This window comes from Siniperca chuatsi, linkage group LG14 (genome assembly GCF_020085105.1).
Source record: "Siniperca chuatsi isolate FFG_IHB_CAS linkage group LG14, ASM2008510v1, whole genome shotgun sequence".
NCBI classification, from domain to species: domain Eukaryota; kingdom Metazoa; phylum Chordata; class Actinopteri; order Centrarchiformes; family Sinipercidae; genus Siniperca; species Siniperca chuatsi.
The window spans coordinates 29,543,041-29,568,581 of record NC_058055.1 but is presented as its reverse complement, the minus strand read 5'-3'; the positions used below and the strand labels follow the sequence as shown (position 1 = coordinate 29,568,581).

General features: G+C 44.9%; 2 protein-coding genes across 5 annotated transcripts; one reads left to right on the top strand and one right to left on the bottom strand.

Annotated features, from left to right (window-relative positions):
- Window positions 1–1,504: 1,504 nt before the first annotated feature.
- mat2b (methionine adenosyltransferase II, beta) lies at window positions 1,505–9,060 on the bottom strand. 3 transcript variants are annotated; one of them, XR_006380623.1, is made up of 8 exons: window positions 8,410–8,817; window positions 7,188–7,382; window positions 3,888–4,002; window positions 3,591–3,743; window positions 3,308–3,501; window positions 3,092–3,205; window positions 1,840–2,747; window positions 1,505–1,799 (listed from the first exon to the last, which is right to left on the bottom strand). XR_006380623.1 is itself a non-coding variant. In XM_044221487.1 (7 exons), exons 1-7 carry the CDS (start codon window positions 8,930–8,932, stop codon window positions 2,574–2,576), a joined length of 975 nt encoding a protein of 324 aa, XP_044077422.1. In that variant the 5' UTR covers window positions 8,933–9,060; the 3' UTR covers window positions 1,505–2,573. The 3 variants fall into 3 exon arrangements, 2 of the variants coding, with proteins under 2 accessions (XP_044077422.1, XP_044077421.1); XM_044221487.1 differs by lacking the exon at window positions 8,410–8,817 and adding an exon at window positions 8,903–9,060 and having other exon boundaries at window positions 1,505–2,747; XM_044221486.1 differs by having other exon boundaries at window positions 1,505–2,747.
- prob1 (proline-rich basic protein 1) lies at window positions 8,987–24,568 on the top strand. Of its 2 annotated transcripts, XM_044221482.1 has the most exons (7): window positions 9,781–9,921; window positions 10,121–10,569; window positions 16,846–17,273; window positions 20,557–20,667; window positions 20,739–20,946; window positions 21,309–21,530; window positions 21,627–24,568. In XM_044221482.1, the coding sequence occupies exons 3-7, from the start codon at window positions 16,902–16,904 to the stop codon at window positions 22,934–22,936; spliced, it is 2,223 nt and encodes a 740-aa protein (XP_044077417.1). In that variant the 5' UTR covers window positions 9,781–9,921; window positions 10,121–10,569; window positions 16,846–16,901; the 3' UTR covers window positions 22,937–24,568. The 2 variants fall into 2 exon arrangements, with proteins under 2 accessions (XP_044077416.1, XP_044077417.1); XM_044221481.1 differs by lacking the exon at window positions 9,781–9,921 and adding an exon at window positions 8,987–9,053 and having other exon boundaries at window positions 21,309–24,568.
- The last annotated feature ends 973 nt before the right edge of the window (window positions 24,569–25,541 follow it).

Sequence of the window (25,541 nt, the reverse complement as noted above, 5' to 3'; positions counted from 1 at the left end):
ATAATTTTATTTACTTTCGTATAGAGATTCAAAAAACAACAACTCCATCATGAGTTTTGCTCATGATGATGGATGGACCGTGGTGCGCCACGGCAAAAGACGTCGTCGATCCCCTGAACAGGATCGACAAAGACCATTTCAGGGTGGATATTACCACCAATCCGCCTTTGATAGAGGGGTGGGGTAGGGACTACTGGGGAAGGACCGTGCACGTCCTGTCTCCCACTTTGCTGGGGGACAGGTTCAGTTCCCCTACCCTAACCCTTTACTTACCTGCTTTCCTTTACCTACTTACCTTCCCTACTTACCTACCTGGGTGGCATTTGATCCTCCTTATCTTCGGTTGAATTTCTGTCTCTTCTCCTCTTCTTTCCTGTCAGGTCCCAGCGAGATCTCAGTTACCTGGAAGACATGAAAAAAATCAATTAAAAACATATTTTTCAACACAAGATTGGCTCGTAATTTTAAACTTTTAAATTGAGTATTGGTCAGGACCTTAGGCAGACATTGCTGCAACAGGGCTATTCTGTTTCTTTGTTGTGTGTTTGTGTATTTATTCTTTTATTATATACAATTATGATTTATTACATGCATGTTTTTCTGTTGAAGCACTTATTATTATTCATCTCCCTTTGATTTGATTAGCACTTACCTTTTCTTTTAGCACTTACCGCCCTGCTGCAGTTCTGTTTGTCAGTTTTCCCCAACGCCCTTTACATCAGTACCTTTTTTAAATAGCGTTTTTTATAATTATTTTAAAGACATGGTAAGTTAAAGGGACATTATGGGGTTTATTCTGGCCTCGCTGCTCTCCTGAATCAGGCCTGGTGTCTCAAATCCCCCCGGTACAGGAGCATTAACTCTGGGCCCCCTTGCCTGCTGGGCTATGTGGTCACTTGCTGCATTTCTTAGTTAATTTAGTCCACGACACCTTGATTATTTCGTTGTTTTCCTCCAATTCTTTCTTTTTTGGGGGGTTTTAGAGCTTTTATAAACCATATAGTAGAAAGGGTTAGCACCTGCATGAGCGTCTGTCAGCGCCATGCGCGTTCACGAAAACCTCCCCCTTATATGCTACCCTGGGTAGAAAAAATAAATAAATATTGTTTGGACCCCACAATGCACATCCAGTCACACCGCCATGGTCCCCCAAGTCCAACGCATCAACTCCCATCTTCCTGTGAAAAGGTTTTACACCTGGTACCTCCTACCAAATCAGTTTTTATCCCATTACCCTCGAAGCACCAAAGGGGCGGGAGATATGAGGCCATAAGTCTCTTTGAAGATGCGTCGTCGGTGAGTTATGGTACTTCTGCTTGTTGTAGAGACAGGAGACCAACACCAGTCAAGTCTCGAGTCTCTTCGACCTTTAGAAAAATAGTTAGTGGCCCATAACTCCCTTCAGAGCGGTTCAGCTTGTTTTGTCTTTTCATAATAAGAGCTTCTTTTCTGAGCCTCCTTTACGAAACAGACGTTTGGTTTGAACGAGAAAAAACAAGTCAGGTTCAGTGTTTCAGATGTTTAATGTTAACAGCTGACAGTCATTTACACTGACAAAAAGCCAACATCAACTACAATAGAATCAGTTATGTGCCTAATTTTCAGACTTTACATTAAATGTCATCCTGAAACCAGCAGCTGAGGTTTGTCCTCTATAGGACGCCATAGACCTCAAGTCATGTCGACGAATTCAAGAAAGGCCTTAAAACCCGAATGACAGATTTTTGTTTTTAAAAATAAACCAGTAGTTAAAACATGTTTTTATTTTAAATGACGACATCATTCACACCAAACTACACCTATATATCTATACACCCACCCACACACACCAAACTACACCTATATATCTATACACCCACCCACACACACCAAAGACTTTGATGATGTGAAAGACATGAAAACCTTTAGTCTGGATCTCAGGAGGACACAGACGGTAAAGCGTATACTGTATGTTATATTAAGTTGGTTTCTGTTTGTTCACACTGTTACAAACAGGAGTCACTCCTGTTGTGTACAACAATAATTTGATAATAACTTGAACCTGCAGACAGAACTCAGGGTTCATGAGGAATCACTACATACATATATTGGAAATATATCTGTACATCAGCGTTTGTCGGTCCACCGGTCTGTCTCTCAGAAGTACCCGTCTCGCTCTGTCACATGATGTGTCTCACCTCAGGCTCCACTCACACAGCTGGGCGTGGCCTAAGACTGCTGTCAATCAACAGGTGAACAGTAAACGTGTGACAGTGTGTTTTCATTGGTCCATTTCAGGTGCTGGATTTACCTGAGTGACACCTGCTGACATCATCAGTTAATAAATGTACAAGTTGAGTACCTGAACGCATCATCAAACACCTGACTCAGAGGATTGAGGGATACGTAAGACAGGTCGCATCTTCAGGTAAAGACTCGTTTATCAGCAGAGCCTCTGGTTTGGTTCACACCTTCATTTATTATGATGTCATTAGTCTGCAGGGGGCGGAGCCTGAAGTGTGACACAGCTAAAGACAGGTAGACATTTCCTTTCATGGACTGTCTCGGTCTGCCTGTCTCCACCTGTCTGTCTATCAGTGGAAGACTGTCTGTCTCCAGCGTTTGTCAGGTGTGAACGGCCACAGACAGTCGGTGATGGCGGTGGTGAAAGGTCGCGGTTCAACGCTCAGGTTCAGCAGCTCCAGACGAGAACAGTTTAACTGACTGTTGATTGGACGAAGAGTCGACGCTGCTGGCTGCTCCGTCAGCTGCAGACAGGCAGACAGGTGGAACAATACTACAATTGCTTGGTACTATAAATAATTTAAACTACAAATCACCACATGTGAGTATTTAAAGTATTTATAATTATGTTGACTGATATTTGTTATAGTTACAGTACTGTCTAATATATATATATACATATATATACATATATATACACATATATATACACACACACACACACACACACAGAAATATTATACATTTACAGGTATATTAAACATTGATTAATATACTGAAATATATTCATTTACCTGTATATTAGTACAAATACTGATTAATATGTTCACCGGTATATTAGTGAATATACTGATTGATATATATTTACAGGTATGAGGTGGTTGGAGGGCAGGTTGAAGGCCTGAGCGATCGCGACTGCCATCTCATATTTGGTCATCTGCTCTTTACCTGAGAAATGAAAGATTCCTCTGATAGATGGGTCCTGGAAGAGAGACAGACAGGTGGTCACAAAGGGGGTGAGACAGACAGATGTTAAAACTGACAAAGAGACCCAGAAGTACCCGTCTCTCTCTCAGTTATCTACCTGTCTCGCTCTCTCTGACAGTTTCCTGCAGACAGCAGCGACGTCTCGGGTGTCGGTGGGGAACCTCTGCTGGCAGTGGTCCAGGGTGCAGCTCTCAGTCGCCTCCTGGACTTTCAGCCACAGTGACGTCACTGCGCTCTCTGACACCGACTCCACGTCCCCAAACATAACCGGCACGCGCAGGACCACCGCACCTGAGACACCGACAGGTGAGAGAGAGACAGACAGGTGAGAACACAGATAGGTGACAACACAGATAGACAGGTGAGAGACAGACAGGTACCTGGACAGTGTCTGAGTGTCTCTCTCTCTCCCTCCAGTTTGCTGCGTCCGTAAACGTTCAGAGGATTCGGACTGTCGTCTTCTCCGTACGGAGGATTCCTCCCGTCAAACACATAGTCAGTGCTGATGTAGAGGAAGAACGCGCCGCAGACAGCTGTACACATATACAACAACACCCAAACGTACAACACGCAGAAGAAGAAAGATAGATTTAAAAAACAACCAAAAACACAAAGATAAACACGTTGCCTGTGCTGATGTACAGGAAGTACACACCCCACAACAAGTGATCACCTACCTGCCTCCTTGGCGAGTGTGCTCGTGGCGTGCACATTGAGATTTACAGCTGCTTCTGTGTGTCTCTCCACAACATCTGGACGTCTCTCAGCTGCACAGTGGACGATCACATCAGGCTAAGACAGAGAGATTCATTTATAAACATAATTAACTAGTCAAGGTCCTAAAATTTAAATATATTTACCACAGACAAGTTTATTTTATTCACAAAAAAAAAAAAAAACAAAAACAAAAACACATGCATTTTCCGGTGCTCATCCGGAGCCGGATCATGGTGGCCGCTCCTCCTGGAGGGGTCCCGAGGCGTTCCCAAGCCAAGTGACATGTTTAATCCCTCCAGTGTGTTCTGGGTCTACACCAGGGTCTCCTACCAGTTGGCCGTGCCCAGAAAACCTCCACACAAAAAAAAATAAAAAAGGAGGGCGCCCGGGACGATCCAGATCAAATTCCCAAACCACTTCAACAGGCTACTTTTGACGCGAAGGAGCAGCGACTCCCCTTCGAGCTCCCTCCGGATAACAGCGCTCCTTCCCCGATCTGTAAGGCTGAGCCCAGACACCCTACGGAGGAAACCCATTTCAGCTGCTCATATATGCGATGTTACTACCCAACGCTCGTGAGCACAGGTGAGGGTTGGAATGTAGATCGACTGGTTAATCCAGAGCTTCCCCTTCAGAGCCAGCTCCCTCTGAACCACAATGGTTCAGTACAACACCTGCTGATGCCAAACCAATACACCTGTTGATCTCAGGCTCCATCTGACCCTCACTGGTGAACAAGACCCTGAGATACTTGAACTCCTTCGCTTGGGGCAGTGGAAGGAAACAATCCACTATTTTCCAGCAGAGTACCATGACCTCAGACCGGGAGGGGCTGACTCTCATCCTGATGCAGAGACAGAGTCCAGGTCTTTCAGCATCCACACCTGGCGCCTTGCCCGTTTTCTCGTACACGATTAAGTTATGTTTACATTCAGTGTTACTCACCAAAACTCAGTGCGTATCCTTGAAGTCTAACAAACATGTCGAGTGCATTTCATAAAACATTTTCAAAGCTCTTTTTTTAAGACTTGTAAATCCAGCGTTTATATCCCTGTTCACTTGCTGGAGGTCTTCTTCGCTGTCGTTGCTGTTGCATTGTAGCATATGTTAGCGTGTTACCGCCACCTGTTGATCGGTGGAGTAGTGTAACACCATTGGTAGGACCACGTATTGCAGCACCATCCTGCACAAGAAACAAAACGGATACCCACTTATAGAAAAAGCAGCTCCATAGTTCTACTAGAGGCTAAAAACTACCTCAGAGACCTGTGCCAGGGATATGGGTCAGGCTTCCCAAGTCTTTTAGCTCTGGCTCCTCCACAGAGGACATGTTGGTCAGGTTCAAGAGTTCCCCAAAAGTTCTCTTTCCACTGCTCAACAACAGTCCCAGTCAGGGTCAGCAGTTCTCCCTGCAGCCGAAAACAGTCCCGTCTCCCCCTCAGGAGTCATCTGGCTCCTCGTTAGAGCTCGACAGGGTCGTGCCCTGATGTTCCCAGTTCACCCTCACTACATGTTTGAGTTTACCAGGTCTGTCCAGCAGTGTCCCCCACCACTGGATTCAACCCACCAGCAGGTGGTGATCAGTGAACAGCGAGGTGACGTTTCACGTCCCAAGAACCAGAGGATCTTTGCCGCCCGGCTGAAACCGCAACCACTCCCAATGCCTCTCTCCTCTCTGTGGGTGGTGGCCCACAGGGTGACCGCTCCATGTAGTTCTTTCAGGCTGTGCACGACCACGCCCCAGGGGTCACGGCCCCAGGGGTCACGGCCCCAGGGGTCACGGCCCCATGAGCCACGGCCCCATGGGTCACGGCCCCAGGGGTCACGGCCCCAGGACTCACGGCCCCAGGACTCACGGCCCCAGGGGTCACGGCCCCAGGGGTCACGGCCCGGCCACCCGACGCTCGCCTGCGAGGTTCCCTTCCACGTCTGGCTCCAGGAGGGGTCTCGGTTTTCCTCTTCTAGGTGAGGTGCTGCACCTTAGTTACGGCATATTCCTAAACGGTCTGAGAATCGCTCTTCGTCTGGCCCCTCACCTGGGACCAATTTGCCTTGGGAGACCCCACAAGGAGCCCCCAATAACACACTTACTAGGGTCACACAAACACCTCCACCACAATAAGGTGGAGATTCAAGACAAAAAACTAAATTCAGACCGTTAACATACAAACCCAAAACTTCATCTCCATGATCTCCCGCTATCCCTGAACACATCATTCCTCCAGTACGTCAACCAATCAGAGCCTGAACGAACAAACATCACCGCCTCCTGAAGTCTAACACAAGAAGTACAAATCCCAAACACACATGAAATTATTAACGTGTGCAGTACAGAGTACAGAGTGCAGTACAGAGTACAGAGTGCAGTACAGAGTACAGGGTGCAGTACAGAGTGCAGTACAGAGTACAGGGTGCAGTACAGGGTGCAGTACAGGGTGCAGTACAGGGTGCAGAGTGCAGTACAGAGTGCAGTACAGAGTACAGAGTGCAGTACAGGGTGCAGTACAGGGTGCAGTACAGGGTGCAGTACAGGGTGCAGTACAGAGTACAGGGTGCAGTACAGAGTACAGAGTGCAGTACAGGGTGCAGTACAGGGTGCAGTACAGGGTGCAGTACAGAGTACAGGGTGCAGTACAGAGTACAGGGTGCAGTACAGAGTACAGGGTGCAGTACAGAGTACAGAGTGCAGTACAGAGTGCAGAGTGCAGTACAGAGTGCAGAACAGGGTGCAGTACAGAGTACAGGGTGCAGTACAGAGTGCAGTACAGAGTGCAGTACAGAGTGCAGTACAGAGTGCAGAGTGCAGTACAGAGTGCAGAACAGGGTGCAGTACAGAGTACAGGGTGCAGTACAGAGTGCAGTACAGAGTGCAGTACAGAGTGCAGTACAGAGTGCAGTACAGAGTACAGAGTGCAGTACAGAGTGCAGTACAGAGTGCAGTACAGAGTGCAGAGTGCAGTACAGAGTACAGGGTGCAGTACAGAGTGCAGAGTGCAGTACAGAGTGCAGTACAGAGTACAGGGTGCAGAGTGCAGTACAGAGTGCAGTACAGAGTGCAGTACAGAGTGCAGTACAGAGTGCAGTACAGAGTGCAGAGTGCAGTACAGAGTGCAGAGTGCAGTACAGAGTGCAGAGTGCAGTACAGAGTGCAGTACAGAGTGCAGAGTGCAGTACAGAGTGCAGTACAGAGTGCAGTACAGAGTGCAGAGTGCAGTACAGAGTGCAGTACAGAGTGCAGTACAGAGTGCAGAGTGCAGTACCTTGTACTCGTGCAGTAGTCCTCGGACTACATCCTCGTCTGTGAGGTCACAGCGGAGGAGGCGGGGTCTGGCTCTCCTGTAACCTGTCCCGATAACAAACCAGCCGCTGCTCTGAAACTCGCTGCAGACAGCTCGACCCAGAAGACCCGTCGCCCCGGTAACCAGGACCCTCGGAGCCGGGACCACAGCCTCCTCCTGGAAAACACAGCACATCAGCACTACGAGCGGTACGGGGCTCAACAATAAGGACCGCCCGCTCGCTGGGGGCAAATAAAATGCCACGTCGGGCAAATAAATCTAGCAACTTGGCAAGTGATGGAAGTCGCTTTCCCTGTCGAGAGTCGCACACACTGATCGGTACTGAAACCCGGTCTTAAACTAAATCACTAAAGACCGTAGAATTATCACACTCGCTGCACACACACACACACACACACACACACACACACACACAGAGAGTTACACACACACACACACACACACACACACACACACACACACACACAGAGAGAGTTACACACACACACACACACTGCAGGTACGCTCTTCCTGTAAGTAAGTGCAATAAAACCTGAGTAAAGAGCAACACACCTGTTCAACAGGCATAAACGTGTGAAAGTGATATTTTAATTTACACAGGCGCAGCTGAAAGTGAACTGTTACAAACGAGCTAAAACAAAGCTGTCTGCAGTCTAACGGTTTGTTTTTAGAGAGTATTATTTTGTGATAAATATATATAAACTGTAACGGAGTGATACTAATATAAAGTAACGTGACATCTGTCAACAAAAGCTGCCAGAAAAGTCGTCTGCTTGATTAAAACATCAGGAAAACACCTGGACATTTATCACTGTGGTGATGAATAAAATAATTTAAATATTTATTGTTTTTGAAAACGTGATTAAAAATGTAGGAAATCTAAATGTCCATGACACTTTAATAAAAATGGTCAAAGAATAAATAAGTAAGAAGACAAACAGAACCACCCAGTAAATGATTCAATTTACTTTGAAGCAATCAATCATTCGATCAATAACTGATTCAGTATTTCTCCAGCAGATTTTGAAATCTCCTTGTTGGGAAATAAAATCTCTAAATACTGGAAATGAACATTTTTAAACACGACTGAAATTTCAAACGATTTTAAATCCAGGACCTGCTCCAGGTGCACCTCCCTCAGTTAGCCGTTAGCACCGTTAGCTGTTTACAGGTTAGTGTTTACCTGAACCAGCTGCACGCGGCCCGGGCTGAACATAATCCTCAGTTCTGCGCCTGCTCGACTCATCCTCCTCTCTTATCAGATATGTTTCTGATATTTATCACTGATCGATATCAATTCCTTAGCGCCTCACAGATTTTCTGATGCGCAGTTTGTTCTCTCTTCCGCTTCCGCTCTGTCACAGATCAGCTGTTTGCCGTAAAGCAGCTGTCGCAGTGATGCTAGCTGGTTAGCATACAGGCTAACAGACCTCAGAGAACAAACACGGAATGATGTGAAATACAACGCAAGCTGAAATGGCCTGCTTTTTATTAAACAGGTTCCGTTTCGTTGCAGAGAGCCAGTGACGCGGATCAGACGGAAGCTAGGGTGATTTAAAACGGCAATAAAACTGATCTGAGAACTGATTTAACACGGACACACGATTTCTCACAACACCAGTGTTTGAACTGAGGCTGCTGAAAACACGAAATAAAAACACAAACTGTGAATTTACCTCCGAACCTCTGAACTCAAGTCCAGGCATTTGATCCAGAGCCAGCTCATAGACCACAAGAGATCAGTAAAGACCAGTAGAGACCAGTAGAGAGCAATAGAAAACCTCGCGTCACAGCAGACCTCATTAATATCCGCCTTAATGTTTTATGGTGAGTAAACAACAAAATGCCGCATTACCGCCACCTACCGGTGCGGAGTGTTGGCCAGGATTATATTATAATATCGATAATATTTCTAACCAACAAACATGACATTCTTCTGTATAAAACACACAGGAAATAATCCAAACAGCAGACAAATAGAAAATAAATGCAAGAACAATAAATAAATTAATTAATAAAAAACAGATAAAATAAACAGCACAAGAACAAAATATAAACAAGATAAAACAGATAAATTGGTGTGTTTATATATTGATTTTGATAAATACCTACTGACCTCATATCTTTTGATAACTGATGTAACTCTAATTAAAATCACACTGATGGAAACTTTTCAGAACTTTAACAAAAAAAGTAACAATAACAAACATTTTATTGTCATTCATTTGTCTTTTCATGGTTTAAGCCAAAAAATGTTTTTAACACTTATTGATATCTTGATGATAAAACAAAGTTACCGTCTCTGTGGTCAATCTGTGAGCTCACTGGTCCACGATCAGTTTAGTCAACTAAAAGTTATTCTAACAGGATGTTGTCGTGTGGCTTTATGTACATCCTGTTGATGCTGCTGAAAACTGTCTGTGTCTGTAGTTTGAAATGTGAGTTGTTGAGGTGTGACACGGCGCAGTGACTCTGCAGTAGAAGATGTGCAGTGACTGGATTAGCTGCAGGGTCTGATGGCAGACGGGGGGTTGCTGTCATCAAGGTGAGAGATGAAAAACACCTGGATGAGCACCTTGACCACCTCCCTGGGGAGTGAGGGTCAATCCTCCTGCTGTTGTAAAGGAGGAATCTGCCATGTTCATCAACAAGGGTCACATCTGAGGTGTCGTCATGGTGACACACAGGTGGACAGGTGAGGGACCCTTTCACCTGGAGGGTTAAACACAAGCTCAGTGTGGTCGAAGTGAGAGACACAGCCCCCCCCCCGCGCTGCAGCCTCGTCTGTCAATCACCTCCTAAAATAGAAACCTGCAGTCTGATACCGGCTCTCTCCGGGCCTGCAGTCTGTCACCAACACTCAGCCTCTCCCGCTTTCTCTCTCTCCCCTGCAGGACAGTCGGTGTCGATCGCCCCGGCATTGAGCCGGCGTTCAACCGAGTTTAGACTGAAACAAACAGGATCACACACAGACCACTCTGGGACCAGAACTTCCTCTGAACTGGCTCTGACGGATCAGACAGCCTGAAGAATACTGGGTAAACTTTACTGTCAATGAAAACTATGAAATATTCTTTTAAAGTTGGATTTTAATCACTGAAACAACCGGAGAGAACAAATCCTCCAATAGGACCAGAAACTAGACTGGACCTAGTCCTGGACTCTGACCAATCTCAGTTTTAACCAGGAACCAGAACCAGAATCACTCTGTTCTTTACCAGGACCAGGATCTCTATAACAAGGACTTCTATAAGAAGTGTATAGAAGTCTGAAAGTGAATCTTTGACCAGAACCGACAGTCAGATCTGACCCTGGTCCTGGTCCTGATCCAGAATCTTCAGCGGTAAGAGCAAGTTTAAAATCATCTAATCTCAGAAATTTTATTGATTGAATTAAATGTTGATAAGTTATTGATTTATTTTTCTAAAATCTTGTCTTTGTTGAGAAACAAAAAAAGAGAAACTAAAAATTGTCTCCAAATGTTTCCACATTTATTCTAAACTTTCATTTCAGAACTTTGACTTTTTATTAATTTTCTATTGAGTCGCAGCTGTTAAAAGAACTCAACACTAAAAAACAGAAACTGAATTTATTAATCTGTGAACATTTTTAAGATATAAACGATATAAAACTGTATACTGTAATAAAACTTTAAATTTAAAGCTATGAATCTACCTTTTTGGGAGTTTTAATAAAGAAGTTTTTAATTCAGAGCAGTGAAGTCAGGGTTGTTTAGACTGATCAGCTGTTTCACTCACGCTGGTGCATTCACAGCTGTGTGGACAGTAACCTCCAATCTTTTTTATGCAGGGGGCATTCAATCTGTTGATTACAAACATGTTAACACCTCCACCTGATGTATTTTTATTATTGTTACTTTAATGTTTGAATGTTTACTGACAAAAAATTATGATAGAATTATTTACTATAAATCTTCAGTTCATTGATAAACATCAGACATGTGAAGTTGGCTCACAGTTCAGAGACAGAAGAGACATAGCATTGAATTGAATGCAGATGGAATTACTTCCAGAAGCCCCTTATGGATTACTTAAAATCAAGGCCAGTTACGTCGCCCGGATTGGCGCTACTGGGGCCCCACCCTGGAGCCAGGCCTGGGGTGGGTGCCCGACGGCGAAGCGCCTGGTGGCGGGCCTTTCCCCACGGGGCCCGGCCGGGCACAGCCCGAAGGGCGGCGTGGGGCCGTCCTTCCGTGGACCCACCACCCGCAGGAGGATCCGTGGGGCCGGTGCAGAGAGATCTGGGCGGCAGTCGAAGGCAGGGGGCCGGCGACCAGATCTCCGGACACAGAAACTGGCTCTAGGGACATGGAATGTCACTTCGCTGGGGGGGGAAGGAGCCTGAGCTTGTGCGGGAGGTTGAGCGTTACCGGCTAGATATAGTCGGCCTCGCCTCCACGCACAGCCTGGGCTCTGGAACCCGTCTCCTCGAGAGGGCTGGACGCTCCATTTCTCTGGCGTTGCCGGCGGGGAGAGGCGGCGGGCTGGTGTGGGCCTGCTCATAGCCCCACAGCTCAGCCGTCACGTGTTGGAGTTTACCCCAGTGAACGAGAGGGTCGCGTCCCTCCGCCTCCGGGTGGGGGACAGGTCTCTCACTGTTGTGGCGGCCTACGGGCCGAACAGCAGTGCAGAGTACCAGGCCTTCTTGGAGTCCCTGGGAGGGGTACTAGACAGTGCACCACCCGGGGACTCCGTTGTTCTACTGGGGGACTTCAACGCCCACGTGGGCAACGACAGTGACACCTGGAGAGGGGTAATCGGAAGGAACGGCCCCTGATCTGAACCCGAGCGGTGTTCAGTTGTTGGACTTCAGTGCTAGTTACAGTTTGTCCATAACTAACACCATGTTCAAGCACAAGGGTGTCCATCAGTGCACGTGGCACCAGGACACCTAGGCGGAGGTCGATGATCGACTTTGTTGTCGTATCATCTGACCTCCGCCACGTGTCTTGGACACTCGGGTGAAGAGAGGGGCGGAGCTGTCAACCGATCACCACCTGGTGGTGAGTTGGATCCGCTGGCGGGGAGGAAGCCGGACAGACTTGGCAGGCCCAAGCGTATCGTGAGGGTCTGCTGGGAAGCGTCTGGCGGAGCCCTCTGTCAGCAGGGTCTACAACTCACACCTCCGGGAGAGCTTCTCCCAGATCCCGGGAGGTTGGGGACATTGAGTCCGAGTGGACCATGTTTTCCACCTCCATTGTCGATGCGGCGGCTCGTAGCTGTGGTCGCAAGGTTTCTGGTGCCTGTCGCGGCGGCAATCCCGAACACGGTGGTGGACGCCGGAAGTAAGGGATGCCGTCAGGCTGAAGAAGGAGTCCTATCGGGCCTTGTTGGCTCGTGGGACTCCCGAGGCAGCTGACAGGTACCGGCAGGCTAAGCGTGCTGCAGCCCGTCGTCGGTCACAGAGGCAAAAACTCAGGACTGGGAGAGGTTCGAGAGGCCATGGAGGAGGACTATCGGTCGGCCTCAAAGAAATTCTGGCAAACCGTCCGGACGGCTCAGGAGGGGGAAGCAGTGCTTCACCAACACCTTGTATGCGGTGCGGGTGGAGAGCTGTTGACCTCGACTGGGGATGTTGTCGGACGGTGGAAGGAATACTTTGAGGATCTCCTCAATCCCGCTGTCACGTCTTCCGAAGAGGAAGCGGAGGCTGGGGACCCGGAGGCGGACTCATCCATCACCCTGGCCGAAGTCACTGAGGTTGTTGGCAAGCTCCTTGGTGGCAAGGCTTGGGGTGGATGAGATCCGTCCTGAGTATCTTAAGTCTCTGGATGTTGTGGGACTGTCTTGGCTGACACGTCTCTGCAACATCGCGTGGCGGTCTGGGACAGTGCCTCTGGACTGGCAGACCGGGGTGGTGGTCCCTCTGTATAAGAAAGGGGACCGGAGGGTGTGTTCCAATCACAGAGGATCACACTTCTCAGCCTCCCGGTAAGGTCTATTCCAGGGTACTGGAGAGGAGAATTCGTCCGATAGTCGAACCTCGGATTCAGGAGGAGCAGAGTGGTTTTCGTCCCGGTCGTGGAACACTGGACCAGCTCTATACTCTCCATTGGGTGCTCGAGGGTTCATGGGAGTTTGCCCAACCAGTCCACATGTGCTTTGTGGATCTGGAGAAGGCATTCGACCGTGTGCCCCGGGCGCTTTGTGGGGAGTGCTCTGGGAGTATGGGGTCCGGGGCCCTTTGCTAAGGGCTGTCCGGTCCCTGTATAACCGGAGCAGGAGCTGTGTTCGCATTGCCGGCAGTAAGTCAGACCTGTTCCCGGTACATGTTGGACTCCGCCAGGGCTGCCCTTTGTCACCGGTTCTGTTCATAATTTATATGGACAGAATTTCTAGGCGCAGTCAGGGGCCGGAGGGTGTCCGGTTTGGGAACCACAGGATCTCATCTCTGCTGTTTGCAGATGATGTCGTTCTGATGGCTTCTTCAAACCGGGACCTGCAGCATGCACTGGGACGGTTTGCAGCCGAGTGTGAAGCAGCTGGGATGAGAATCAGCTCTTCCAAATCTGAGGCCATGGTTCTTGACCGGAAAAAGGTGGTTTGCTCTCTTCGCGTGGGTGGGGAGTCCTTGCCCCAAGTGGAGGAGTTTAAGTATCTTGGGGTCTTGTTCACGAGTGAGGGACGGATGGAGCGTGAGATTGACAGGCGGATCGGTGCAGCGCCTGCAGTGATGCGGGCGCTGTATCGGACCGTTGTGGTAAAGAAGGAGCTGAGTCGAAAGACAAAGCTCTCGATTTATCGGTCAATCCACGCTCCTGCCCTCACCTATGGTCATGAGCTTTGGGTAGTGACCGAAAGGACAAGATCGCGGATACAAGCGGCCGAAATGGGCTTCCTCCGCCGAGTGGCTGGGCGCTCCCTTAGAGATAGGGTGAGGAGCTCAGTCACACGGGGACTCGGAGTAGAGCCGCTGCTCCTCCACGCCGAGAGGAGCCAGCTGAGGTGGCTAGGGCATCTGATCCGGATGCCTCCTGGACGCCTCCCTCGGGAGGTGTTCTGGGCATGTCCCACCGGGAGGCGGCCCCGGGGAAGACCCAGGACACGCTGGAGGGACTATGTCTCTCGGCTGGCCTGGGAACGCCTCGGGATCCCCCCGGAGGAGCTGGAGGAAGTGTCTGGGGCGAAGGAAGTCTGGGAGTCCCTGCTTAGACTGCTGCCCCCGCGACCCGGCCCCGGATAAGCGGAAGAAGATGGATGGATGGATGGATGGATGGAATTACTTCCTTAAATTTAGCTACAGCACTATCAGATAGACGTCTAGAGTAAGAATTTTTGCCTAATGGCGTGTAGTCCAGTAATAGCAGTTCAAAAGTTATTAAATAATGGTCCGATAATGAAGGATTCTGTGGAAAGACTATTAAATGTTCAATTTCAATGCCATATACCAGAACAAGGTCGAGGGTGTGGTTAAAACAGTGAGTGGCTTCATGTACACTCTGACAGAAACCAACTGAATCTAATAATGAGATAAACGCAGTACTAAGGCTCATTTTCATCGTCCACATGAAAATTGAAATCACCTACAATAATTACTTTCTGTTTTAAGGACTAAACTTGATAAAAACTCTGAGAATTCAGATAAAAACTCAGAATAAGGACCAGGAGCGCGGTACACTATAACAAATAGAATCTGCTGTCGTGTTTTCCAGGTCGGGTGTGAAAGACTAAGAACAAGGCTTTCGAATGAGTTATAGTTTAGTTTAGGTTTAGGGCTGATTAACAGGCTTGAGTCGAAGATGCTGCAGCTCCACCTCCTCGGCCGGTGCCTCGAGGAATGTGAGTATTAGTATGACTGGGCGGAGTGGATTAATTTAGGCTAACATATTCTTCATGACCCAGAAAGGTTTCAGTGAGACAGAATAAGTAAATATGAAACTCTGATATTAAATCGTTCACTAGTTCAGCTTTAGATGACAGAGATCTGATGTTTAAGAGTCCACATTTAATTCTCCTGTTTTTTGTGCTATTTCAGCGTTTTGGTTTAGGTTTTTATGTATAACTCCTCTTCTGCTAACTTTAGATTTTATTAATTTAAGTGGTCGGGGGGCAGACGCCGTCACTGAGGAGTTTTGGGTGGGAAACAGCTCTGGAAGCACAGAGAAGCGTGCAGGACTGCAACTCTGCCTCCTGGTCTCAACTCTGGGTTGTCATGGTTTAGGTCCACTAATAACTCAGATTTCTAGATATGAGTGCTGCACCATCCAATCTCTCCTAATCAGACCAGGTCTTCCCCAAAAAGTCCGGCACTTATCTACAAAGCCCACATCGTTTGCTGGACGCCAGCTCGACAGCCAGCGGCGGCATGAAGACAAGCGGCTGAACATGACATCACTGGTCAGGTTTGGCAGGGGCCCAGAGAAAACTACAGAGTCCGACACTGTCTTTGCATATGTACACACCGACTCAACATTAACTTTAGTGACCTCCGACTGGCGTAATCAGGAGTCGTTACCGCCGACATGAATAACAGTCTTACTGTATTTACGTTTATCCTTAGCCAGCAGTTTTAAACAGGATTCAGCGTCGCCCGCTCTGGCCCCAGGAATACATCTGACTATGGTCGCTGGTGTCGCTAACGTCATGTTTCTCAAAATGGAGCTGCCAATAGTAAGAGTTGGTTTCTCAGCGGGTGTGTCGCTGAGTGGGGAGAACTTGTTAGAAACGTGAACTGGTTGGTGGTGAACCGTGGGCTTCTGCTTGGAGCTACGCTTCCTTCAGACAGTAACTCAGGTTTCCCAGCTGCTCGGGAGCTGCCGTCAGCACGTCAGCAAACTGTAGCAAGCTGTTTTTTGTCACAACAGAAATTAACAGAAGTTCATCAGTGTTTATTTGATCTTTCAGAGTCTGGTCTGTTGATCTCTGGTTGGATTTGGTCTGTTACTCTGCATTAGTGTTGGAGTCAGACTCAGTAATCTGAATAAAGAGAAGTTGTACACTGTCACAAGGACTTCCTGTTTACAATGTCTTTACTTTGCTTATTGCACCTGATTTTTTGATGGCTACAGTCTAAAACATCTTCCACTGTAGACCGGGATCCATTGTCAGACCTCAGTTTGTAAACAAGAGGACCTGATCATAGATATTAACCCCATCACTAATTATCAAGGAGTTTCTGGTGCTTGTAAGTTTTGGGATGGGTTAAGTTTTTTGAGGGTTAATTCACTGTTTATTAAATCTAATCATCCTCAGTTACAGTCTGCTGACATTCCTCTGTGTTTTTTTCTGAGTAGTAAATAACTGTCATCTGCATACAGGTGGATTTGGCACTTTGTCAGATATGTTGATGTTCATTCACATAAACACAGAACCTTAAAGGTCCAGGTAACCCTTGAAACACTGTAACATGGGGCGAGGATGGAGAAGACTTTTTAAAGTAAACAAACTGACTTCTTCCCTGTAGTTAGGATTCAACTGTTTCAGTCATTTCTATTCAATATTTTTAATGTTTCTGTTAATTAGTGATACTTTCTGTCACAGTGTTGCCAATATGTAGAACAGAAACTCTCACTTTGTTGTAATGAACTGTAAACAGCTGATTTTTAAAATCACTGCAGCAATAATCTGTCAGTCTGTGTTTTCATGTTTCATCTCCACAGAGACTCAGAGAGACGAACAATCAATCAGATCAAATACTCCAAGTATACAGAAAACTATGAGCACCAGACGGGACGGAGGAGGAAGAGGAGGGAGGGAGTTCTTCGTCAGTGCTCACCGCTGCCCTGAAGTTGACCTGCTGCCTCATCACGACTCTGAGACACAAATCCCTCCTCCATGTTCACTAGTTCCTGTTGAGAAGAGCTCTGAGTTCACCTATACAGGTCAGTCTGAGGCGAATTACCTGGACGTCTCCTCCATCTGTCGCTCTGAGGAAGAGGAAGGGGAGGAGGAAGAGGGGAGTATCAGCGACTGGTCGGAGGAGGATCTTTCCCTCCACTTCTCTCCCTCTGTCATCCTCCCATCAGATGATGAAGAGTCTGATCCAGAGAGTGGCTTCGAGTGTGTTGACATTACCTTGGAAACGCAGGTGAGTTTAATCATCAACATCTTCAGTTCTTAACTAACTACCAAACTAGTTAATTAAATAACAAATCAAATAACAAACTAACTAATTAAATAACTAACTAGCTAACTGTAGGTACCATTGGAACTCCACAGAATTCGTTCATTGTCTGACCTAAACTGAACTTTTATTATGAAACGTAAGCCATTATGTAAACAGTCAAACCTCTCTTCCAGTTATCGTAGAAAAGGTTTCAGTCGTAGTCGTCTGTTTTCAGAATCAAGAGGTTTCGGCTCCCATCCGGAAGTCATTCTCAATTGTGAAAAAATGGCACGGGAACTCAGAAATTTAAGCTACTCTGTGTTGCTTAAGCCCCGCCCTCAGGGAGGAGTCTACCTGAGTATCTGTTGATTAGCTAGTTTCACCTGAAACTGACCTAATAGTTTCCATGATGGCCCAGTAATCAGTAATCAGGCCTATTGTTTTCTGGCTGCACCTCCCTCATCACTGTTAAGTACCTGATTAGCATGTGATTGGCTTGACCACGGTGTTAATACACTCTGATAAACTTTGGGCAGATTGAATCTCAGACCACCATTTCTGTTCAAAGAGGGGTTTTCTTTTTTCACAAAAATGGCTTCTTTGACTCCTCTTTCAAACCAACTCTTCTCTCTACTGAGAATCTTCACCTCGCTGTCTTCAAATGTGCGGTTTGTAGCTTTTAGAAAATTCAAGAACAAAGAAACATATTTATTATTAAAGTGGCAATCCTCAAGATTTCCTGGTTGATTTGGTGACACCTAGTGACTGGTGGTAACAGCAAATAAGGTTTAATACTACAGGTCACATAATTCTGGGGGCAGCAAAACAAACTATTGTTGTTTTAGTAAAGAAGTCAGGCAATTTTCCATCATTCTGTGAGCAACTATGATCTGATTTTATGCTGCACACAGCATGAGTCTGCGATCAGCGGAAGACTCATCCCCCCACAATGCACCACAGAGCGCCACAGGAAGTCACTCCTGCCTGTGGCCATCAGACTCTTTAACTCCTCCCTCTAAGTGTCAGTCTGTATGACCCGAAGTCACTAAACTGGACACTGATCATTAACATCACTGCAATACTTGAAATATTGTGCAATATTCTCTGTTTATTACTCCTGTGCAATATACTATGTTTTCAGTTTATTCCTGTTTATTGGTATTTATTAATATTTATATTACTGCTGTGCAATATCCACCGTCTAATAATCTGGTTAATCTGCTACACTTAACTTGACACAACTCATTATTGCACTATTACTTATTACTTATTTTATTACATTGTATTATATCATACTATACTTATCAACTGGTAAATCCACTTTGTACTTTACACTTATTTTAGTTTTATAATTTATATCCACTTATGTACTTAATTTAACTTAGCTGTATTATAGTGTATTATATTTTGATTTGCACATCTCATATTTCTTACTAGAGATAATTGTCTCGTTGCAGATGTATTTTATTATTATTTCCATTTCTATTCTATTAGTACTTCTATTTCTATTGACGTGATAGTGAGCAGCTGTAATGAAAGAGTTTCCCCTCGGGGATCAATAAAGTATCTCTGATTATGATTCTGATCTAACAGCTCACTGTGTCTGCTCCTGTTCCATTACTCCCAGCAATATTTCAAACTGATCCACAAAATCCGAAAATCACTGCTGTTGTTTTTTTGGACGCATTTTTGATGAACAATAGCGGTCAGTGTCAAGCTCACTGACCAACACATTGCATTTCCCGTTACTACTTCATAATAGTCAACTCGTGTTTCACCAGTTAAATGCCTTTAATTTGAAGCTGCAGCAGTAGGAAATGTTAGGTTTGCATTAGCAGTAATTTAATACAGCATTTTTTCCAGGAATGTGGCCATAGACACCCAGTTCGTAATACTCCAAATATATAAATATTGCAATACTTTCATCAGTGGGTTCACCATTGTGTTACCTCATTTGGCATTGACATTTATTTAAATTAAAATCTTCAAGATTATAACTCTCTCAACTCTCAGGTCAGAAACTTTACAGGAAAATTACAGAAATATTTTTTACTGAAATACTGAAATGTTTTTCAAAAACAGCAATTACAATCATGTTGATAAAACTGTGTGAGCAAAACAAAAAATACCTTTCTTTTAAAATAATTCTTAAAAATTATTTTACAGTGCTGCAAATATTTTCTATAGTCCTTTAATAATAGTCCATCAACTGTTTGATGATTCAATGATGTGATCATACTGAATTAAATATCTGCTGTCATATTTCCTAACTGTCAGATAAAAGCGTGACCAGATGTCACCAGGTGTGACCAGCTGTGACGTTAGTTTTCAGTCTGTGTTTGCGGTGAAATATAAAACTGTTTCTGCTGCTCTGTTCATAATCAGACCATCAGCATCGTGTTCTTCATGGATCTGTTTAAAGTGTCTGACACACATCATTTGTCGTGTTTTCATTCATTAGTTTATACACTTATCTAACAGAGTTTACTGTTGAATGACTGAATCACTGTCTCTATGCTGATGATACAGTTTTATGTTGTAACACTAAATAACAACTACAACAGTCTAACAACAACAACAACCGACTATCAAACCAACCCGGTATCACTCCGAAGCGTGTAATACACTCGCTGGTCCATGCTGGTCCACGGTGGCAGTGTCACATTTTCAACACGTTCTCATTCCAAGGTCAAGTTAGCAATAATAAATGAAACATCCAGTTAGACTTTCAAAATAAAGCTTACTGAAAAACATTTCAGGTGACGGTTGCAGTTTGGTTAAGTTTAGGCACCAAAACTACTTGGTTTAGGAAAAGATCATGGTTTGGATTAAAATAACTACTTCCTTAAAACAATCAGTGTTGATTATTGGTTTCAAATGGGAAACAAACCCCAGTCTCCTGTGTGAAAGTCCCCATCCATCCACCCCATCCTCCTTCCTACACAGACTTTGTTGCTCTATGTTCATCCTTTGTTCCCGTCATTATCGCCCCCTGCTGGTACTCTACCGTCATACACGTGTGTACTTTTCACGCCTAAGCGAGGCAAAACATGACACTGACATGGTATGCTCTTGTGGATCGGCGGGTGTATTACACGCTTTCGCATGATATTGAGCTGATCAAACAGCTGCAGATTACTTTTATCAAAGTATAAAAATTTTAAATCTAAAACATGTTTAAAATACAGAAAAATACAATTCTTTCGTATTAATATTTTCATTATTTGATTGTCTTCTCTGTTTTTACCTGTCTCCTGTCATCCAGGTGAAAGGTCAGGATGGGGAGGGACTAAAGATGGTCCCAAAACGACAGATTCAACTGAAGAAGAAAGACGCAGAGAAAATCATTGACCAGGAGAAAACTGAGAAACTACAGGTATGACCCCTACCTGTTCATCTGTCCGAACCTGTCTGTCTACCTGCCTGTTTACCTGTCTACCTGTCCAGGTGATAACGAAGGATGGACCTGCTGAAGGGGGAGGAGTTAACAGTGAGGTTTCAGCCAACGAGCTGCTCTGTCCCACCGTCCGTCACCGCCCTGATCTGTTGCTACGGCAACACAGTATGCCCACCTCCCTCCACACACGCTCAACAACCAGCAGTGATGCCGACAGCTACAGGGTGTACAAGGGTCTGGTCGCAGCGGCCAGTCAAGGTAACAATACCTGTACCTGTCAGAGAACCCTGCCTCTTACCTGTTCCTGTTTTCACTGATACAACACCTGTATGTTCACAGTCTCACTTGTAGTTTCAGGTGTTCTATCACAGCTTTATCCTCGATTAATTAAAATTCGTCTGCATGTAGATTTAGGCATTTTCTGTCAACTAATTTATTTTAAATACTGAAAGAGAGAAATGTAAATAAAGTAGCATCTGATTAGATAAAAAGGTTCAGTCGACCTCCAAGACCTTGTTCAGGTAAAGTTCAGTTTAGATGTATGACCACTGTCTACTGTTTGAGGTTGTGATCTGGATTCAGTCTGATATAAAAAGATTTCAGTCTCCTGTTGTTTTTAGGGTTTCATGTTGAAGGAAACTTGAGGCAGCGACTGCAGAAGTCCTTCTCTTTGGACGAAACTAAAACAAAGATGGCGTCCTGTATCATTAAGAATGTTCTGTCTAAGAAGATGCAAGTGGAGCAGAACAACTCTAAAACCTCCTACCTACAGAAGAAACCTGTGGTGTTACCTGGCCTCCCCCAGCCTGCAGAACAGCAGAGGATGAGGGAGGGGGAAGGAGGTAAGACAGGTGGAGGTGTATTTAAAGCCCCAGTTCATGTGGTGAGAGACATGAGGAGTTTAGTCAAAAACACCTACAGCCTCTCGTTCTCCACAGCTCTAACAACAACACGGAACAACAACAAGCCAACAAGTTTCAAGGTGATTGGTCAGGAGGACAGCCCTCCACCCACCTACCAGCAGGCTGTGGGGGTCAAAAGTCACAATGAAACAAAGAGGAGCTGTCAGGCTTCAGTTTACAGCAGCTCCACCGGAGGACACGTCGCCAAGGTTGCTGCATCTCTCAGCCAATCACAAGACAGCAAACAGAGCAACATATCCAGTTGTCCAATCACACAGCAGAGACGAGGCAGCGAGCCAATAATAAGTAGAAGTAAGATGGATGATGTCACCTGGCCTGATGTGTTGTTAGACCCACCCCCCAACTCACCTGTCTGTAGTGACCCGTCAGAGCTCAGCCAATCAGAGAGAGCCAGAGGTGTGGGTCAGCAGGCTGGGACCTCCCTTCCCCCTCTTTCCACCTCCATCTCCAGACACCCCCAGGAGACCCAGCCTCTGCTCTCTGCCCAGGAACAGAGCGCCATCCTGGGTGTGTCCTTTCAGTTTGTCCCCAACTCCTCCCAGCCGCTCCTCCACTCCTGCTTCTACACCCCCACCCTCCTGTCCACCTACCCCACCACCCTGTACCCTCACCTGGGTAAGGCCAGCTACGTGCACAGCCACCTAAGCTACATTCAAACCCAGCCACAGCCCCCCCCACCTGCTCCCAACCTCCACCTGCTGAGGAGGTCTGAAGAGAACCAGAGTAGGTCAACAGGAAACACCTCCGACCAGCTGGACCACTTCATCAAGACCTGCCCACCTCACCAGACCAGGAGCACAATAGACCAGGGGAGTGACGGCGACATAGTGACACCTGCAACAAAGGAGCAACATGAGCAACAGAAACTTCAGCAGCAGCAGTTTCTTTGTAGCTTTCAGGGTTCATTACCTGCACAAGTGGATAATGGCTTTGTTGTTGACGTCACAGGTTCTGCTGCAGCCCGCCTCAGTGGCCCTGCCCCCTGTCACGTGATGTTAGACCCTAAAATTGGGCGGTGCTTCTATGTGGACACACCCCCACAACCTCAGAGAAAGATGCTGCTGGATCCAGAAACTGGTCAGTACATCCAGGTGTTCCTACCTGCAGCCAGCTCCTCCTCCAACACCGGTGTGTTCCCAGTGTGCTGTGCAAACCCCGCCTCCATTCTGATAAACCCCGCCCCTTCTGCGACAAACCCCGCCCCCGCCGTGCTGTCAGCGATGCAGTTTCAGCCAACAGTTGCCATGTCCTCCCTGTACACCTCCCCCTGCCTCCCCTTCACCGTGCACACACCATCAGTGAACTTCACACATACAGCACCATGATGGATGACATCACAATCTGTATGATGACATGCCATCTTCGTCTGCGGCCAGAAAAATTTTAATTCAGCAAATAAACAGAGTCTCATTGTAGCCGGAGTAAACTGGAGTAAACTGAACCTGAAACATCCTCCTCTTTAATCTCTTATTGTAACTTTTATTGTAATTCTCCCCTCAGTCTGACAGTAGAAGCTCTAATAATAATTGGACTCTTATTGTGAAAGTTTCCCCAGTGATCATTATAGGACTCTTATTGTGAAAGTCTCCCCTCAGTGTTAATAATCGGACTCTTATTGTGTAAAATCTGTACTGACTGTAGTTGTAGGTTTTCAGAGTTTTGTCACAGAAAAATCTAGTGGAAGTTAGAGGAACTGCAGCTCTGACTGCAGCTGATTGGAAGCATCATCAAAACATGTCAATAAAATATAAAATAAAACAAATATAAAATAAAATCATCAGCTCTATGAAAGTAGACAAATTTGGTAGAGAACCTGCAGTAATTATAATATTATTAGTAAATTAACAATCACAAAGGAATTTTACAGTGTGTAATTAGACTCTGCTCTGTTTATTGTAGGTTGATTAGCTGAAGTGCAGTTAGATTATTTGTTTAACTTTATATCATAGTACTGGCATTATTTTTATCTGTGCTTTCAATTAGATAATTAAATACTAGTAAATAGGAAATTATGATGAAACTAGATACTGTGCTTTCAATAATAATGGTTATAATAAACTAAAAAAAGAACCCTACTTAATATCATATTTAGTTTCCTTGATGCAGATGATATATGATGGATAAATGTTTTCCACAGGGTGCCGGATCATCTACAGATATTATTCTTACGGTCTTTAGTTTTAAGATAATCGTGTGTTTTATAGCATTTTATCAAATCAACTCCTTTCCAAATACTTTCTCAGTCATGATTCAGAAGTATTAATAAGCTAAAACAGTTGATATGTATAAAAGTTGAACACAAAAGTTGAGGTTTGATATTTGATAACAAATTGTTCAGCGTCAGAGAAAAATCTGTGGACAGGAAACTGGATCCAAAATAGAACCTATCGTTACCCGACCCTCTACTCCATGTGAGGAAGTGACATTATGGAAAAAAATTATAAATTTACTTTATTAATTTACTGTCATGTATATCTTTTGTCAGTTAAAATAGTTAAGCTAACGCAACAGCTAACGCAGTAGCTAATATGTAGCTAACGTAGCAACTAACTAAGTCTGCTTGTCACTATCTGTGTGTTATTGATTTGATATTGATTCAATTCAATTTTATTTATATAGTGCCAATTCATAACAGAAGTTATCTCATTGCACTTTTACTATAGAGCAGGTCCAGGCCAGAGAGACGGGGGGAGTCTCCCGGCAGTCTAGGCCTATAGCAACAAAACTAAGGGATGTTTCAGGACTCACCTGAGCCAGCCCACTATAAGCTGCCAAGCTAAAGTACGGTAGCTAACAAAACTGAATAGCGTGTGGGATTAGCACGAAAGTCGTTAAAAGAAGGAGAGAGCTATGAGTGCTTCAGCAGAACTAGTGTACGTCTAAATGTACAGCAGATAGTTAGTCTCTGTAATGAAGAATCGAAAATTAACTGTGACGAGCTAAAGCAGCAAAAATACGCTATTGGTAACGCACAAACACCGGTGACCGGAAACAAGACAATATGCTTACTGCAGCACGTCAATGTTGAGACCTCAAATACTGATGTATTTGTTTGCACACAAAAAGTCCACCTCTCACTATGACATTATTTCACCTTATTGTTTTTGGGTTGTTTGATTTTCTTTTTTACACAGTTTTGTACAGACGTTTCTGTTTTTCACAGATTTTCTTCTGAAAGATTACAACCTGAAACCATAAAACACTTGAAGAGCAGATACAGTAAAGAGTGAAATTTACTTTATTTTGTTCTATCTCTGACACACTTTCTTAGGAGCACTATGTCAGCATTGTTTAAGAACAGAATATAATTACAACATAAAATGATGAGTACAATCACAGTTTATCAAAATGAAAAAAATATTGATGCAAAATTAAGTTTAAATTATAAGAACAAACATCACAAATAAAAAACAAATTGTAATAAAATGAATATTGATTTTGCCATATTTACATTCAAGATGGTCATTACTAAATTATGACATAATTCTTAAGTAAGTAACGTTTACTGTTCATTTGGTGTGCCACATGGTTCTGTACTGGGAACCAGGTTATTTTCTGATGACTCTACTGAACTTCAGTGTTTTTAACATTTACTGCCAGAAATGATTGATCTCAACATGTGTTAAGCTTAAATTTATTTATTCAGTTTATTTTAATGTAAGCTTGACTTCACTTCGCCTACAAAATTACATACAAATACATTATTATTGTTGTTGTTTTTCTTTTATGTAGATTGTTTATATAACTAAAGGTTTTCAGCCTCACTTGTTGTGAAGAGTTTAATGAACAGAATTATCTTTAAACACATAACATTATTTTAAAAATGTGTTTGTCATTCATGTTAATAAAAATAGTTTTTGTCACTTTTTGCACAATTTTCTGACACAAAAGTTCTGACATTTTTTTACAGTGTTCCTTCTTACACTTGCA